General features: G+C 38.9%; 1 protein-coding gene across 1 annotated transcript in view; it reads right to left on the reverse strand.

The window, feature by feature from the left end:
• Nucleotides 1–2,616: 2,616 nt before the first annotated feature.
• STRIP1 (striatin interacting protein 1) overlaps nt 2,617–19,564 on the reverse strand; it is a 33,799-nt gene continuing 16,851 nt past the window's right edge. Inside the window, exons 13-21 of the mRNA XM_007429893.4 lie at nt 19,254–19,325; nt 18,680–18,754; nt 18,289–18,386; nt 17,544–17,670; nt 17,345–17,445; nt 15,857–15,923; nt 15,618–15,722; nt 15,157–15,361; nt 2,617–13,211 (exon numbers count right to left, since the gene is read on the reverse strand). Coding sequence (XP_007429955.1) covers nt 12,964–13,211; nt 15,157–15,361; nt 15,618–15,722; nt 15,857–15,923; nt 17,345–17,445; nt 17,544–17,670; nt 18,289–18,386; nt 18,680–18,754; nt 19,254–19,325 — 1,098 coding nt within the window. The 3' untranslated portion in view covers nt 2,617–12,963. The remainder of the gene's footprint in view (nt 13,212–15,156; nt 15,362–15,617; nt 15,723–15,856; nt 15,924–17,344; nt 17,446–17,543; nt 17,671–18,288; nt 18,387–18,679; nt 18,755–19,253; nt 19,326–19,564) is intronic.

Genomic DNA, 19,564 nt, shown 5'->3' on the forward strand with positions numbered 1-19,564 from the left:
AATCATGGAGTTGGAAGAGGCCATTTAGGGTTTTGCCCAGCCCTTCTTCTGTACAAAAATCTAAATTAAACCATCTTCACCAAAGGTCTGTCTAGCTTCCACTAGAACCGAACTTGTAAAGGAGAGCCCACTGACTCTCTGGGGAATTGCTTCCACTGTCAAATTGCTCTTAGGGTTCATATCCCCACCCCCCACCAGTCTTCTCTTCTCCAGGCTAAACACGTCCCATCCCTTTAACCTCTCTTAATGGGACTTATTGGTTATCTTCAGTTTTGTAACCTGCCCAACCTGTAGACAACAGGCCCTGCAGCCAGTAGAGATTGTACATTGGCTTGCAATGCTTTATCCATGTAATGCACGTTGGTTTGAAGAGGCAAAGGGGTGCAAGCAGCAGGCAGCAGTAAGGAAGGGAGAGCTGCCTGCCCTCTAAGCTAGCCTGCTTGCCAGCACTGAAATAAGAGTTACCTGCCAGTCCGCACTGTTTCTGAAGGAAGTAAGAGGGAAGGGTCATTCTCACTGTGGCCTCCAGTACCAAATGTCTCAGGCCAGTCCATCCCCTTTTGTGAATGATGTCCCTAGAATTAAACGGAATGATTATGATGGGACTGGGATGGTATTCTTTTGAGAATGTTGCAGATCACGTTCCTAGACATTCAGCTGCCTCTGAGGTAGAGCCTAACAACTATTAATGAATCTGAAGATTCGGGCACATTACAGTGCACATCAGCTGGGTGTTGATCTATGATATGCAGCTTTTAAGACAAAGCCAAGGATGCCTGCCCTGCTGTGGATTGCATTTAGGTTTTCTTCTCTTGTGCCATTTTGATGCCTGGATGATGATGCTACAGAAGTAGACCAGCTGCCTCAGATCTTGATTGTTATTGACAAATCCCCACCGCCACAGCTACAATTTTCCAAATACATTTAAGCAGTTCGAGTTTCTGTGGTGGCATATATTCCACTGGATTTGGTGTTTACAAACAGAATTACTGCTGCATGCTAATTAAATACTCAGTTGCTGCCAATTTAATTCTATTCCTAGGGAACGTTGCATGGTTTGATGGTGCTATGGAGGGTAGAATACTATTGCCAATGTCTGGCGCTCTGTTAGTAGAGCAGAGGCACAAGGCGAGCTCAGTCCTCTTGATACCTTAAATCAATGCTCATCCCTTTGACTATCACAGCCAGGAATGCCTAAAACTGAGCCGAGGTGGCTTCTTATATTACTTCAGGTAATATGAAGATTAAATTCTACAGAGGTGAAGAGCTCCTGATCCTGCAGATATGGCTGAACCATTAATTCCTTTCCAACCATATGGCTGAACCATTAATTCCTAGTATGCTCACCTGCACTACTGGCCAGGCTGGTCAAGACTGCTAGGGCATTGTAGTACAACCACCTTTAGTCTGGACATTCCCTAGATCAGCCATATTGTGCACTGCATAATGTAGAGCAGTGTTTCTCAACCTTTAAGATGTGTGCATTTCAACTCCCAGAATTCCCCAGCCAGTGGGCTATCTTTGTAATATTAGAAAATGTATCAGCCTTCATGGCATTGATCTTCTCTTAAAAAAGCAAACTGGGTCACACATGTTCAGCCAAAATGCTATTTGTAAATGACGGTGTACAATTTAGGGTGTTTAAAAATCCATCCAATTATGGTTTATTCATTCAGTAAACCTTGGTTAAACCATGTCCATGCTCTTGCCAAGGAAAGTACATGGCTGTTTTTCCAGGGAGCCACCAGGAGTTAAACTCAAGAGTTTCTTTACTTTGTTACCTGCAGCATACCCAAGGATACAGCAACAATTGGAGTACTGGATGGTTCTGCTTAAAGTTGGGGGAGAAAACTTTGGTATCCCAAGAGGTCCCTTCAATGATCAGGGTGGGCAGCTGCAGAGATATGCACACCTATTCATTCATTCATTCATTCATTCATTCATTCATTCATTCATTCATTCATTCTCTGTCCTTACTCATTCACATACATACATTTAACCTCTTCCTCCATACTGGCTCCCAGTTGCTTTCCAGATGCAATTCAAGGTGCTGGTTATCACCTTTAAAGCCCTAGATGGCACAGGGCCAGGTAATAGGGAAAGGTTAGATAGGGTGGGTGCACTCCAGATCCCCTCCCTTAAATGTTGTCATCTGATGGGGCCTCAGAGGCATGCCTTCTTGGTAAAGCTCATGAAAGGCACTCCAGCCTTTTCAAATAGCCTCCCACAAGAGATTCAAAGGCTCTCTACCCTTTTAGCCTTTCAGAAGGCTGCAAAGGCCTGGCTCTTCTCCCAAGTGTTGGGCTAGGATGGGGGTTGAGCCAGGAGGCTGTTTGATCTGTCACCTGGTATCTTTGTTTTTACTTCTGTTTTTATTGATTGTTGTGAGCCATGTAGGATCATTATGAGATTGGTGGCCATATATGTTCTATAAATGAATGAATGAATGAGTGAATGCCTTCCCTCCCAAAGAGATTTTTAAGGAGGGTCACCAAGAGGAAACTTTAGACCAGAAGTTCCTAAACTTTTTGCCATCACACTTCCTTTAGTATAATCTTAGTGTAAACCCTTTCCTTAAAAATCCAAACACCAAAATGAACACAAATGAACATAGAAAACAATCCAATGAAACTTTATTTTTAATAAAGACATAAAAAATAAAAAAGCAAAGGTTCTTCACACCTCTGCTGGACTCTGTCTGCCCCTCCCCAAGGGAGGTACATCTCACAGTTTGGGAAACTCTCTTTAGACACTTTACTGTTCTCATTATTAAAGCTCTTCTCAACAGGGTCTTTGACTGCTCCAAAGCACTGACCTATAGTGTACCTAGAAACATTAAAAGTGGTATTTTCATTTGCAAGCAGAGTTGTTGATGTAGGTGGGGAAAACTCTCACCTCCTTTGCTCCCTGCTATCCTGCTCAGGCTCCTGAACTTCCCCTACCATTAGCAGGAAGGAAACTGCAAACTAATCAGTCTGGTTGACTAAGGGAGTCCCAGAGCTCTATGGGTTGCATTTGGCATCGATGAGGACCAGTTGGGACATCAAGTGAAGGAAGTAACCAAAAACTGGAATACAGCAACATGCACTAGAGTTGATTGTGATACTGCAAGTTAACCAGCTACACTTACACAGGGTTGTGTTTTGTGTGTTTTAAAAGTGACAGGGCTACAATTATACAAAAGTACTGATATACAGAATCAACTCAGACCAAAGATGATCATATCATGCAGTGTTGTCAGCTTATTATTATTATTATTTTAAATTTATTATAGCCATCCACTTCATAGACTCTGGGCGGCTTACAAATACAAAACAATGAAAACAGTTAAAAAGAAACAACCCCACAGGTAGCCCAGACTAAAACAATCAAACAATAATGAATCAAACCAAATGAGGGGCCCCACAAATATATGAACCCCAGGCCTGAGACTTAAGTGCTTTTTGGAACCCTAGGAGAGAGGGTGCTGTCCAAATCTCTGGGGGATGCTGTTCCAGAAAGTGGGGGGCCACAACAGAGAAGGCACGCTTCCTCAGTCCCATAAGATGACAACATATAGTGTAGAAGGGACCTGGAGTATACCCACTCTTCCAGAATTATTTCTGGAAATTTTTAACTGTAGTATTCAAGTTACTTATTTTTTATATGCAGTGCTAAAAATTAAACCAAGGATTGATCATATGCAAAGTATGGACTGAATCAGATGTAACATGAACACCTTGGGAGAAAGGGCTTAAATGGAGCTATGCACTTTTACTGACTTCAGCAACATGATTATTAGAACAACATTGAAAAAAAGGACCTTATGTTTACACGGATCTTTGCAGCTCTCTCAGATGGACTTTTATAATTTTTTAGGATGTGCCTGTGTAGTGGTACAGCTGAAACATAAGTTGAAATGGAGGAGTTCTCAAATTCCTTTCCTGGAATCCCTCTGGGTCTATCCATTTCACTATATTTTTTGTTTTGGCACAGCAGTTTGGTCATCACAGTTACCACCACCTATTTTGGCAGGGGGTGCTCCATCTGGTGTCCTCCCTCTAATCCTGACATGTGAATGAGATACAGCTCCCACAACCTGTCTTGCTTTTCTAGCAAATTAAAAAGAAAAAGAATGAGAAAAAAAATTAATTATCTACTATCTCCTGGCTCTGTATCATTAAGGGGTGATTGATGAGAATCAATCCTTCTTTACTTTCCCCTTGGGAAATTGAGTAATCTCATGAGAGCTAAATAAACTAAAGCTTTATTTTTAAAAAGGAAAACAGAGAAGGTAAAAATCCCCTTTTAATTTTAAATAAGTAGATAAAACAATTCAAGAATGGAGATAAAAAATATAGAGCTACTCGATCAGAGGCAATTTCTTAAAATCATCTCCAGTAGAAAAATATAAAGGAAAACATATTGCTGGTCCACTTCCAATTAGTGAAACCTCCAATGTAAAGAAATTCCAAGTGATATAAAATACACATATACTGAGCTTGTATAGAGAAAATCAGTATGAGACACAAAATAGTAGACTTCGGCACATAGAATAATAGAAATTAAACTTAATACATAATTCCTAGCTAGGCTGGGTTCATGTTTCTTAGGATGATCTGATGGCTGAAGCTAGAGTTTCCTGCTTCCTTTCAATTTTTTTTCAGCTTCTTGTACATTTTTCTTTTATTGACTGAAGAAATTTGTCTCCTTTCCCCCACCTTATCTTTCATTCCCAGAAATACTCTACTTTAAAAGAACAAAGCCTTTATGTCTTGGAGGGAGGGAAGGGGTGAGGAGAATCCCTCTTCTGCTGACAGATACCATGCCCAGATGTATATTCAAAGTTGTTTATGTGTATATATGTGTATGTATGTATACATACACGTGCACACACATGCATGCATCGGGGTGCCAGGAAGGCTGAGAGAGTGGGGAGTTGCAGCCTGTACATTCTCTATAGCAGTCATATATGACAATGTTCAATGGGAGCAGGGAATGAACACTGCACTCTTGATCAAAAGAAGAAAGGTAGATATTCCTACATTGAGGCATTATATATAGAATTATTAAACTGCCATTATAGAATGGTGTCACACAGCCAACCAATTCTTCTTTTATGTTCTTCATTCACTAGGATGGTACAACAACTTTATTTGGTCTTAGTGATATTGTCATGTGTTCAGGTCTGGTTAGTTATGTGATGTGATGAGATCACCATAATAGCTGATCCCTGTTTAGGTTATCACCAACAGGATAAACTTGGAAGAATTGACTTAGAAGCACCTACTGACAGGGGAAACATAAGTAAGTTACATACTTTGAGGCAAAGCATTCAAAAGACATGTTGCTTCCTCCAAACAGCTCCCTTTTATGCTAAAGCAGTTCACCTATGCATATGGCACACCTCTGTTCTTCATGCTAACAATAGTCCTGGCTCTGTCCTTCTCCATATAATAAAGTAAAGCTTGCCTTTACTCACCATTCCTCTTAGGTACCTAAAATCAACTTGCTAGACTTCTTGTAACTCTTTTTATTCTGAAGATCCTAGCCCAGTTCCTTCTAGCAAGCTCTTCAGCTACCTACAGCTCTTCCTGCACCACCTTCCTTACAGATCTTCCAAAATATTTCTCTAGAACTTGGAAAAGCTCATATTACACTGAGTGGGTTAGGTTGTGATCAGGTCTGCAGGTTCTGTAAGATAAATTTGCTCAATTTTTTAAATCTCACCAGATATAGGATGGATTCAGTACCAATAGAATAGTTTGATAATCTGTCTCTCCTTACAGTACTTTGTCCTGAAAAAGCAAGGCTTGCTGGCTTTCAGGGACATTCATTTCTTTTGGATCCTTCTGATCCAGAGAGATCCTCTCCTTATTAAGCATCTGGAGTCAATACCACTCTCCAAGCTTCTTTTTCATTGTATCAACATTGCCTTGCTTGATAGGCTGAAAAGACAGACCTTGACTGAAAATCAATAGCAGGAAAGGACATAGAAAAAGCAAATGATAGTGATTTTGCTTAGTTGTCATGATTCTGGGGGATTATTCCCTTCTGAATTCATGAACTTTACTTGGATTTTCAAAATCCAAATGAATTAATCCCCCACTAAAGATATTTGAACCAACCTAGTAAGGATAAAATAAAAGAAGTCCTCTGATACCTGGCTAAAGTATTTTAAAAAAAAAAAAAGGAAAATACTTTGAATGAATGAATGAATGAATATAAATAATGGATTCCCCAAGAAGCTACACTGGAAACAATGGTTTTAATTTGGTCATAAAATATCAGTATTTTTTCAACCTACTGTTCCAACTGCTATATTGAAAGAGAAGAGTCCCATTTCCTATTCAAAGGCACAAAAGAGTAGGGCCAAAAACAAAACAAAACAGAATAATTGCAACAGTGCTCTGTCTGTGTACAAGACTGCTTCCAGTTCCCAAAGGTTCACTGCCTAATGTAACCTTAGCTCCACCATTATTGACATTTTCAGAGAAGCAAAACAGTGTTTGTGGGGCTCATTCTAAACCCTTTCTATTAAGAGTTTAATTCAAATGCCTAGTTAAAGGTTCTATGACTGTACACCTGTCCCACAATTTACTAAGGCTGCAACAGGCTATTCTATACTCTATTTAGTATGTGCATAATTCTGGTTCTGAGAAGTTCTAACTACATAGAGATGAGTGGAATACCACCAACCCTAGGTACTCCTATACACTGCTAAATCAGCAGAGTTTGTATTCAGCTGACAGCAGGGTACACAACTTCTTTTGAGCTGAGGCTATTACAAAGTTGTGGGTGCATAACCAATAAAAATACTACAATGACTTGGTTTTTGAGCGAAAGAACCATTCAATCACGCACCAAAAACTGAGGGAGGCAAGATGAAGTAGTATGTGCAGCCAGGACAAATTTTGATTTCATTTACATTTAATTGAAATTACAGTAATCATGTTTAGGTGTATTTAACTATTTTCCCATTCTGTCACAAACATTTACAAATTAGTAGCAATTTTAAAGGGATTGATGGGGTCCCATGGAACCCTGGGACTTTAGGTCATGCACCTCTGCCTTAACACGAAACAATGTGCATAGAATCTGTTAGAGTTATGTGAACATCAAGCCCCATAGCTTGTTCAGAAGCAGCCCTGGTTTAGCATTGTATCTGAATGCCTTCTAGAGTGATTCCAGATGGCCAACTCCCAACAATCGCAATAAAGATATTCTGGATTGTTCTACCCTCATTTGATTTGCATTTTATTTTTTAGAACAGAAAACTGTGTACATAATGGTCCCTCTTCCTATTTGCCCCATAATTTGCCCTGTGAGGTGGGTTAGGCTGAGAATGGCTGGCCCAAAGCCACCCAGTCAGTTCCATGCATAAAGGAGGACTAGAACTCACACTCTCCCCATTTCTAGTCCAGCCAACTCTCAACAGAATGTGTATAGTAGAGGAAAAGATGCGGGGGGCGGGGTACCACCCATAAAATACTATGAACGAAGCAGGGAAACTGCACCGAAAAAAAAAAAGCCTCAAGTTGCCACTTCCTTTTCATATTCTTATAAATTGAACAATTCAGGATGGTTCAGGGATAATATAGACGTCAACTGTAGCACTTAACCCAAGCAAACAAAATGCTGATTTTTTAAAAAAATCTTTCCACAATAGCTATAAAGAAAACCCTGTTTAGGGTTATCTTTTTAAGTTTGCCCGCTGGTAATTGGTGGTGTAAAATAACATTTTTAGAAATTTGCTACTCAGCTGTTTCTCTCAATTGGACTGAAAATAAGCAAGCGTAATTACAGAACCAAAGCAAAAGTGGCGCCGTGATTGCTGTAATTAGGAAGCCAAATTGCCTAGTGAAATGGTTCTTGAAACCTGAGCCTGTTGCTGAAGGGGAGGAGGAGGAGGAGGAGGAGGAGGAGGAGGATGAAGAGGAGAAAACAGGATTAAAGGCAGCAGAAACAGAGGCTTTTCCTCAAGCAAAGTGCTCTGCAACTGGCATACAGATTCCATACACGCTAGTTAAACTCAGTAAAAAATGACTTGGGTTGATTTGGACACACTTTTAAAAAACAAATTATGCCTTGGCTGAAGCTAAGTTTCCAAGAAAGACATGGGAAAGTAAGAGGTTTCCAAAATATATTAAAGCTATGCATAATTTACTGTGAACAAGACACTTTATGGAGGAGATATAACATAAAAATCAAAGTAAAAGACCAAAAGAGGTGCCTTCTATTTCCACTAAATTAAAGAAAATATTTGGAGATTTCAAGTAGCCCAGTCCTAAATGGTGGTATACTTAAACACAATGAAAGAACTTGGCTCAAGGATAAGGCTAACCTTTTCACACATGGCCAAAGCCTTACCCTACACAATATTACCTTGTGTGCAATATTCCCACATCCTCAAGAGATAAGTGCAGAGCTATCTGGCCACTCTCCATGAACTGACACCTTTGTCAATTTAATAATCTTTTTGTTCAAAGGGATTCTCTGAAGAAAGTGAAAAGGGTTCTCCAAACAGCACTCCCCACACTAGTATAGATCTATTATCCTAAGGAAACAAGAACTAGGTCCCCGCTTCCAGATTTAGGAGACTGGACATTGTCATTTGCCCTTGTACCAAACGTACATTGAAGCAGATTATGGAATCTGTCTCTTCCACAGGAACTCCTTCAAGGTTCTAGCTGTAAGAACAAGGATTCTGCAGGCCTTCTCATGATTGATATTTACACTACACACAGTAACAACATGCAGAAAGGACGGCTCAGATAACTCTCATTCTAACCAACTCCACCCCACCACAATGTTTACAAGTTCCACTCCAGCTCTTTGGATATAAATCTAATCTTCACATAGAATAAAGACCAAACTCCAAATCTGTGTGTGATTAATGAATAACAAGAGTTACCAAAGAAATTTCCCCAAACTGGAGTGGGTAAGAGAGAATGGTAATGTATATAATATATACATTGTGAATTCTAGCTTTGGAGCCAACTCATTCCTCTTACCCAGTAATCATCCCTGCATTTATTGCACATCATACAGACTGAGGGAAGTTATGCTTACTCAGTAAGGTGCCCCCCTCCCCCAGCTCTTGTGCTAAGTATTGGCATGCTGTGTTCTTGTGTGGGACAACTAAAAAGCCTTGCTTGGCTCGTAGAGATAGATTTCTTTAAGTTGGAACTGCACAAACTGGTGTGCCAGACAACTGCTCTCTGGGACAAGAGAAAAACTGTGATAACTTTAGTTGTGCATATTCCCCCTTTCCCTCCATCACATTAAAATTACAATTTTGGTAATAACTTTTAACTACTCTTAAGCTATCTGCAAATCTAGGGCCTCAGATTGTGAATCTCTGGCTAAAATAAGGAAAGGTTGCACTCAGTGGGGCTAGATAAATTTCACCATAGGACTATTTCATTTGCGTGACAGAGCAGTACCTTCAGGCCAAAATTACAGCCTCATTATGCTTGTATTCCAATTACAATAAGACAAGCTTATTTGTGCCTCAAAAAGTCATCATTACTAAGAATCTGTAGAAAACAGAGTATGTAGGAGGTGCAAACCATTTGAAATGGCCTTTCCTGTTTTTTATCCAGATTATCAGGTTTTTTATAGAAAACTAGCAATAAATCTTACTCAGTAAAATTGACTCACTTCCAAAAGGAAGTGTTTGTTCTTACAGTTATAAAGATACCTCTCGTTTCAAGTAAAAAAAAAAAAATCCTTTCTTGTGCTCAGGTGTAATACAGGCTGTTTAAAACTCATTTTCTAAACAGTGCAAGTCATTCAAAGAGAGTTTCAACTTCTATGCAATTAAAACAAATGGCTAATCTGCCATTTCAGGTAAGAGATCCCCAAGAAATGTATTATGATTTATTGTGTTCAGCTTTATTTTAAGAGAAAGAAGGAAAAGAGCAAATAAACTGAAATTCAGTTGCTTCTACTTGATGAAAAACCTCTTTCAAAATTATCAACCACTATGGTCTACTGTGGACAATGCAGGGATTGCACAACCACTTCTTGTTTGGTACCACAGTTAGCACATAAATCAGTTTTCTCAAAAGGAGTCTTGAGAAAGACAGGTATTCCCCCACCCTACCCCACTGTATCAGCTATCAAGACTGTAGCTTGCTTGTTCTCCAACTGGCCCCATCAACTATGAGGACTAGTCATAGATAAATAAGTACTGATTAAAAAGTGCCCTTAATATCAGAACTGAAAAGATTTAAAATGTCATGTGCTTGCTGACATCAGAAATGAAACAAAATTATTTTTACAGCCAAACCAAACAAATACATTAGAATGCCAAAGAACTGTTCTTTTCACAAACTTCCTGTAGCAAAACTTTTGCAACCAAGCATTACTGAAACCATATTACAATATTCATTTAATTTCCATCTATCTCCATTCAACACTGGAAAAATAAACACCCCCTCACCCCAACTCTACCTACCTGCAGAGAAATGTAATTAGGTGGAAAGCAAGCCAAGTCAAGAGCATGAACTGTCAAGATGCAATAACCTCCCAGCTGCTCATTTCACTTCCTGCTTTGATGAAACCAATGGCTACCAAGGAAAAGCCAGAACTGACACATATCTCTTTCTGGCAAAAACTGCAGGATTTTAGGCATAAAAGAAGACACCATGGGAAGTGTGACCACACAGGCAGAGAAACAAGAATGTGTAGAAGCTGGATTACTTACCTGCAAGAAACATGGGGAAATCAATTTTATCCCATCTCAGATGGAGTAGCAACTTTTCTCCTGAGAAATAACTTGTGCTGTCACAACTAAACCAGGAAAAATATCCTATTTTCATACTAACAGACTGCATGGTAGATCCATCCTTCCCAAGATGACTTAGGAAAGAGGTATGCTCTACCAAACATATTTCATTAATACCCTCAATTGGGGAACAAGGGTGGCCTTATGAATAGCAGTTCTTTGCAAATGCAGATATCTCATGCCCACCCACCCCCACATCAAGCAAATATATATCATCACATTTATACTCTACATCAGATGGCTATGGAAGGATTTCCTATTGATGTTTTAAAGGTTTCAGTGCAGCAGCAAAAAAGGCATAACCTTTGAAACAACGATGCCTTCATTAACTTGCTCCTATATTAGAAAGAGAGCTTTTACCCATCTTCTCAAGCCCATAGTTTTCACTGTGTAGAAAAATTCTCCACAATTCATATAGGAAAACATTGATTGTAAAATAAAAGGTATTTTGCTGTTTTTAATGTTTGTTGCTTTTTCATGTAATTGTATATCACCATTACACTATTCACAATGCTGAGGTAAGGAAAAGGCTACCTTCTTAGCTGAAAAAAGCTGGAAATCTCCAACTATCGTTATACCGCAATTCTTACATTAGGTCCCTGCAGCGTCTTGTTTAAAGTAAGTATCTTGAAGTAAAGATTTGCTAAACTTAATTCTTACTCTTAAATAGACAAAATATCCCTTGGTTCCTGTTGTTCTTTCTCCAAGAGACACTCTACAACCTCAGTCATACCTCAGTTAACCATACAGGAGCGTTTGGGTATAAGTAAACCAGGCTTTTCGTAGTAGCATATAAACGCAACTCCAGTCCTAAATGTATTTATTTAGAAGTCACGTTAATTTCAGTGGGCCTTATTTCCAAGTAAGTTGTCTTAGTATTGCAATCTAAGCTTGTTATCAAGTTACAAAACAATCTAGAAAACAAACATGCCACACAGAGAGCAATATTTTGTGCTATCAGCTGAACGTGCTGGCTCCTGAATGCTCATAAATATAACCAAATCCAATCAACAGCTATGGCTGTTTAGTCTATTAGCACAGGAGATATGATCTCCTAGGAAACAGGTATCATCCACCCTATTAACAAATGCATTTTATCACTTTCTTTGAGTAGATGCCTTTTCTTCCATCTCATTCACAATACAGCTAGCAGGGACTCAGAGCTTGTGTCATACAAAACAGCAATGGAAATAATACACCTGCTTCCCTTTGCAAGAATTAGGTTGAAGTGGAACATCCGCAGAGGACAGACCTGTCTGGCTCTGCAAGAGGAGACTGAGGAAACTGGGGCCGGATAGATCATGTTGAGCCAAATTAAGGAAGCTGCACAGGCATCGGCACCTGTGCTGAAAATTAATTTAAAACTCCTTGGGATTTCAGACAATTACAACAGGAAAAAGGATGTTTAGGAAATATAAAAGCAACATAGTTTCTCTCTCAAAAAAAAAAAAATTACTCAGTGGAACAAAATGGATATTCATATTCAATAATATTTATCAATATCAATAACACTGAGTGTGACTTCAATCAGAGACACAAAATGGGGCAACGCCCATGATCAAAATAGTTGCTTTTTCTCTTCTCTCAAGACTGAGGTAAGCCCGGTATAGAGCTTACACACTATAGCGCTTACACCCCCGTCCTTGTCCCAGAAGCTGAGAATTCTCTGGCACTACTATACATACATCCTATTTCCAGTTTCTGTTCCTCTTAATCAGACTATATACTTATGCACTAGATAGTTTTCTATCTTTTTCTCTTTCTATCTGCACCACTAATAAATCACTTTCTCTCTTAGAAGCTAGTAAGAAAATGATGCCACTTTGCCCTTCTGGGACAAGGGTGGTGGACGTAGCTAAAAAAGCTGCCATTGTAATTTTGGAACAAAGTAGCTGGCCATGTCTAGTAAACAGTAATCAGCATTGATAGTGATATTTTGCCACAACCGGCCCAGGGCTCAAGCTGTACTACTCTGTACCTATTTAGCAATCAATAACTGAAGCAGCCCCAAAGGTGTAAGAAAGCCAGTCGGGTACATGCTGCCACCTGGAGGAAAAAGGAAGAACTGCTGGTTATAAGTCACAAAAAACCAATTTTATCTCCTCTATGCCTGGTTGACTGAAGAACGGGAACATTATCTTTGGGCACATGTATTAACTCTGTGTCTTGAAAGATTTTCCTTTTATAAATCATCATTGCAACAACTCCTCCCAGCAGATCGGTCTAGAAAAAACTTCCCTTTCCAGCCACAAGTCATAATTCATTTGGAAATCTTCAGGCAATTCCACCCGCTGGCCCAACACACTTTGCAAACAGTTGTCTACGGGTAGAAAATCAGGGTTGCTATGTGCCCGGTCATAGCGTCGAGAGTTGAAACGTTCTATACTGGCCCGTAGAGCACATTCTTCAGCTTGGAAGTCCCATGGACGTGCATCCAGATCTGTGGAAGTCATGAGGCAGACTATCAATGAATGCAATTCACCGAGAACAGTTACGCTGCCGCATTAGACATGCTCAGGTAGCTCATCAAGAAAACTCAGACTTTCACTGAATAATATTGACACAATCACAGAAAACAGAGTTTGTCCCAAAACAGCTAGTTGAGATCCACCAGTGGGTTACAAGCCTGTCAAATGTGGCTTATATTCTGTGAGTGTTAACCCTACAAGACTAAGAAACCAATGCCATATAGGCCAGGACTACTTTTAGTGTAACACAGTGTTTCTCAATCTCAGCAGTTTTAAGATGTTTGGACTTCAATTCCCAGAATTCTCATTGGGGAATTCTCATTCTCAAGCTGGCTAGGGAATTCTGGGAGTTGAAGTCCACACATCTTCCAGTTGCCAAGGTTGAGAAACACTGTTGTAACTGCTACAGTAACAGAATTTTGCAAGTCTGAATGCGCTCCCCCCCCCACACACACACACACTCCACCCAACTTTATTTTCATATAAACTAGGGACGAGCTTGTCTGAGACATTTTCTCAAGTTATTTTCTTGGCTGGGCTCAAGCTCTCCCATCTGTTGCCTTGTAGAGGCTCTTCCTCCTGTCCTTCAAGACCGTTCTCTATGTCCTCTACAATGAGTGAAAGAACAGGAAAAGTCTAGAGAAACTGGAATGAAAGCTACTGCAATTGTTCCTTCCTCCCTATGGAGAAATCTTCGGCTGAAAGAGGACCAGGAATAAGCATGACACAAACTTAACTTTCAAAGACAGTATAACTCAAAAGGCTTGACATGAGAGAATGCTGTAGGATTTCTCTCAGAATAATCTGTAAGAGAAAGACAGTTGTATTTTCCCAGAGCTGAAGCTTTTCATTCAATACTGTGGATGGATAAATAAACGGCAGCTTTAATCACGTTCATTTATGCTTTTTACAGTGTGTGCTAGGTGGTTCCCTGTAATTAAATACTGTTCTCTGGGGAAGAGACATATTTATCTGGCTAAGGAAAACACATACGAAGCCACACTATTTGCTGATATGCTGCACAAAGAAAACAGATCTCTCCTAGAATATGAACCATTCGGAATAGCACTTTTTCCCAGTTCCTCTCCTGATGAACCCTAATTGTTGTGGTCTGTGCTTCTGAATTTGAGGTTCCAGCTTTTTCCCCGTTTCCATGAAGGATACACTTAAGAGGCTTCAATTAGTTTCAGTCTTGCATGCCAGCCATCAAAGCATCAATGCAATTTGACATTCAATACAGCACAGCAGGGAGTCCTTGACATGTTTACAACATAGACCTATAGCCTATGTAGAAGTTTTTTCATCTTTACAATCTCTTGCTCATCACAACCAAATGTTATTGATAGAAGAGCTCCAAAATGCCATCATATAGGCTCCTAATATTTATTTACAACACTTCCAACATGGAAGATACTCAAGAAATATGACTAGGGATGAAATGCACATATGTGATTTTCCACTATATATTTCCTCAATTTATGACATCTCACATGTAGCATGCCGCCATTTTTCAATAATAATAATAATAATAATAACAACAACAACAACAATAATAATAATATAAAATGCTAAATCCAGTCTAAACATCTGGCTAACTGTGCGACCAACCATAACAATGTAACCTACATAGGCTCTTTAATTTTGCTCTTCACAACTAACTTAGCTGCAAAATTGATTTTCACTGAGAAATAGCAGCTTGCCCAAGGCTGTGGTGATCTGAATTTAAAGCTATTGAACCACTCTGTCTTAGCAAAGCATGTCCATTCAGCAGGCAATATATCATTATAGTTCATTTAGAAGAGAAGGCTATCTCATTAAGGGACATGGACTGCCACTAACAAATGAGCATTCCTGAAAGGCTTAGAGTGAGGCTGGGAGGACGGGGGTAATGAGAGGAGACAGACACAGGATATATACCATTGCCATAAGCCCAGTCATCATTGAGCCGATGTCGCACTTTTTGGTAGATTGCGGACATAGTTTTCATGTTGCTTTTCCTCCACTGACGTCCCAGGTACTTTGTCTGCACTTTGAGAAGTTTCAGTACATATAGTTGCATCATGGCTTGCTTCACTTTCAGGGCTCGTTTTAGAATGGGAGCAGACTTGAAAACCACCAACATCTGGAAAGGTAATGTAGCAGATCAGTTGCCTAAGGCTACATCATTGCCTCTATCACCAACTATATGCCCAGGATCAAGATTATGATAAATGCCCAACAGATTTAATATTATTAATATTCCCCAGCCAGCTGGGGAATTCTGGGAGTTGAGTTCCACACATCTTAAAGTTGCCAAGGTTGAGAAACACTGGTCCAGAGCATCATACACAGCAAATCTATATCCTGAGATATAAACATATGGAAATATTCCTGCTCACCATGGTCCTAGAGTGTTTCCACTTTGTTAACTTATTCAGTATCCTAAGAAGATTAATGCAAGAAAATAGGTTCCGCCAGCAAAACTGATTATTGTCTCCAGCTTCCTGTAAGAGAAAGCAAAAAAAAAAAAAAATTACCAGAACAGAAGACTTAGCAGAAACCAGCACTGATAATGCTATTTATATCCCCTGATTTTGCATGTGCCTGTCCAAGTAAAATTATAGGCAGTTTAGCTTACCAAACTCTCTGCTGTCAACTCTGGTAGTTCATGTACAACACAATATGGATAATCCAAAACAGAAATGCTGAAACATAAGAATGCCCAAGTAAATTGCTAGTGAGATAAAATTAAGAAAGTGAAAAGTTAAGGACTGTATGATCAAATGGATGCAGAATCTGAACAGATCAATTGGTGTGCAACAAAGTGAAGAAAAATATCAATTTTACAGTTATTATTAAAGAAATTGGTATAAGATGTTCTACTGATGATATATTATCCAGTATTGATTTTCCCAGCCCATTATTTATTTTATTAAATATTACTAAACCTTTTATTCCTACTGAACACGGTTCAGTACATGTACTGTACATGGTACATGATAATACCTGCTAGAATATTCTGTGCTTATTGGTAAGCACAAATAATATCTTCTGTAGAAGACTGGTAAATTAGGTAAAGTATGCATTAATCTTAAAACTAAATTCATATTTTTAAACAAAGCTTATATAGAATTTAACTCAATGTGCTAACCATAATTGGCACATAATCTTATAAATACGTTTGTACCACCACCAAAAGTTGGGTTTCTCCTAACTCATAACTATAACATTTAGATTTTCCTTTTTCCTTTTTTCCCCTGATTTGATAAATTCATTAAATTTTTCAGACAGAACTTATTGCAATTTTTCTCAGTTTATAATTTATAAACTGAATCATACTGATTGAAGCTGTCAATTACTGTACAATAATCTGATTTTAATATTGATTTATTTTAACACTGATTTTGACTTTCAAATTAATGTATTTTAATATGTAGATTTACAATTTTTTTTTTCTTGTCAATTTTAAAGTGCTTGTAAACCTCTTTATTTACAACTTGCTTTTTCTATTTGTTTTTTTTAAAAGAATGTCCAAGATGGATCAGAAGAGATGATTCTTCCAGTCAAGTGTAACATCTACAAGAATGGCTGGTTTAAATAGCCAATGCCAAGAATTTGTTCAGGAAGTTTCTGTCTCCACTAAAGCTATTTCTCATTAGCGAATATGAACAGAAACCACTCAGAGTCACTGGAAGTCGGGTGGCATATAAATTTAATAAATAAACAAACATGTGAAATATGATTCAGACTGCAACAATCAGGAGACTTTGATATGTATACAGTTTCCTCCTCTGCCTGTCCCAGACAATTAGACATTGCCAAGAAAAAAAAAGAGAGAGAGATGAACTCATCTTACAGCCAGTTATGAACAGCATTTGTAGAGACTAGTAATGATAACTTCCATGGGATTTCTCTCTCAATCATAGCTCAATTTTTTGTTCAAGCAACACATCTCTAAGCTATTCACTACAGACATTTCTTCAGCAAGCCTTTCTCGGTGGCATACTCCTACCTGAAAGCTAAAACCTGGTGGATGACCTGTTTTTTTAAAGGCTATATATTTAGTACCATACACATAGCGTTTTTGAATATGGGGCACTCATCTGCTATTATCATTCCCACCTACCTATTTTTTGCTGTGATGTATGACATAATGTTCTGATTGAAGAATTTCAATATAAGTGGAATGCAGTTGGCAAACACTAGATGTTGAGCCATGTATTCAAACTAGTGAAGAAAAACAAACAGAGTGTATTAGGGAAGCAAATTCTTCCACCACCTCATCCCATTTCCAGTAATGCTGGCTCACACTAGTATATACTTACTTGATATACGTGATTCAGCTTAAAATGCTTGAGCAGCAGCAGCAGCACAGCAGAAATAGCTTTTACAATGATCTCTTTATGCCTATTTACATCAACGCCCAGCTTCATACTCTGTAACACAGTTGTTCTGGAAACCAGAGCAGCAATATTAATTTTTGTGATTGCTAAGTTAAATGTAATAGGACATTATCACAAGTAGACTTTAATTTATATTTCAGTTCAGCTATTTCAGCTGGCTTCAGATTTGTTTCTATGTGCAACAGATGGTGCTGCAAAGCCTTTTTTTGAGACCAGGTTAAATGAAGATCCTGTCTATGATTCTGCCTGCCCAATGCATTCAACAACAGAAATCTGCTATACATTCCATCATTTTCCAAACACAATTGGTCAGAGTGTAAGACAATACCAGAACTCCCATTCAAGGAAGGTACACCTAGTGTCTCTATTTTAAGCTTCAGGCATACTTCCTTTTAAACTGAGCTTTTAGTTTTATTTAACATTTTCACCTCCCCCCTTTTAATTTTTTTGAAATCTGGTTCTTTTTGGATAGTAGTGTTACTGCATGTATTATTTCAATATATCTGACTCACTTGGCAAGTCATTTTGAATTTACTTATAAAGGGGCACCAAAGTTCTAAATCAATAAAATTCTAAATCAGAGACAATCATATCACTATCTATTTGTGATTTTCTCTCTTCATCCATTACATGCACTGCTTGCTTTTGGCTTAGGACTAAGACTTACGGCATCTCCTCTGGCAAAACATCTGCAAGGATGTTGATGGAATCAGTCTTGGCTTTGGAGGTGGGTGCTGCAGCCAGCAGAATCTTCAGCAAGGCAATCTATGAATCAAAGTTTAGTTAAATGTTATATCAAAGACTTTCTAAAGCATACATGGGTAAGAGGGGGCTTCCCAGATATAGGTGATGGCAGGAAATTAACATGAAGCCTCTGAGAATAAAAAATGTAATCCAAAATTGTGGTGTACCAAGAGAGGAATCTGCACAATGGAATGCTAAAGAAAGCAGCTAATTTCTGCCACATGAAAATGATGAGGAGAGAATGCAACATAATTAAAAAACAGGTATGGAAACCTCTTAAGAATGAATATGCACCCAAAGAGACTACAACTCACCATGTACTGAGGCAGGCTAGGAAGAAGACCCTGGTATAAGATTTCAGCTGGAACTTGCTCAACCTCCTCTTCCCCCTGTTAACACAAGCAGATGATTACAACAGATTTTTCACCCACAATTCAAGGTTAACCTGCATATTTTGAACATCTTGTTATTTCAGAACACTTTGTTATTTGTTAAAGCATCCCTTTAACCCCAAAAATGTTTTCCAAAGGCAGACAACAATTTCAGAGCATCCTGACATACAAGCAACTGTATGTGGAATGGAACAGCTACTTTTGTTGAGCTCTGTGGAAACTCCTGTTTAAGGAAGGGGGAGAAATGCTTTTTAACCATTTCTCCTTCTGCCATTTTTCACACTGTCCTGCATGAATTCAAGGAGGAGGAGGAATAAATGATGAAGCACATGAAAAGGGAAAAAAATGAAGGGCCTGGGTTACACACAGCATCTGCAGACAAGAGTGTCAGTGATGTGTTCAATTCCATAAGAGAATGAGGTTCTCTTCCCCATCACTCTCTTTTTTCATACAGATGCCTTTCTTCAACACTAGGCATCCTTCCTAGGACACTTACCCCTGACAAGGGAGAACGCAGGTACTCCTCTTCCATTTGAACTTGAATTTCTGCAATAGATGTATACTTGTGCTACAAAGTAACAAGACACAGGAAGTTTACTTCATAAGACTGAATTGATTGTACTGTCAAAAGGTTATCTGCCTGGGATTATATTACTTTGCCTGAGAAAGCAGCAGCAGCAGCAGCAGCAGCAGCAGCAGCAGCAGCAGCAGCAGCAGCAGCAGCAGCAGCAGCAGCAAATGGGATAGAACTGAACATCAGTGTCTCTGTGAGACGTCGTCTAAGCCTCAAAATGAAAAAGCATGGGC

The sequence above is a fragment of the Python bivittatus genome, unplaced genomic scaffold (genome assembly GCF_059951505.1).
Source record: "Python bivittatus isolate LINGU-HERP-01145 unplaced genomic scaffold, Pbiv_v1 ctg000700_np1212, whole genome shotgun sequence".
Classification (NCBI taxonomy): domain Eukaryota; kingdom Metazoa; phylum Chordata; class Lepidosauria; order Squamata; family Pythonidae; genus Python; species Python bivittatus.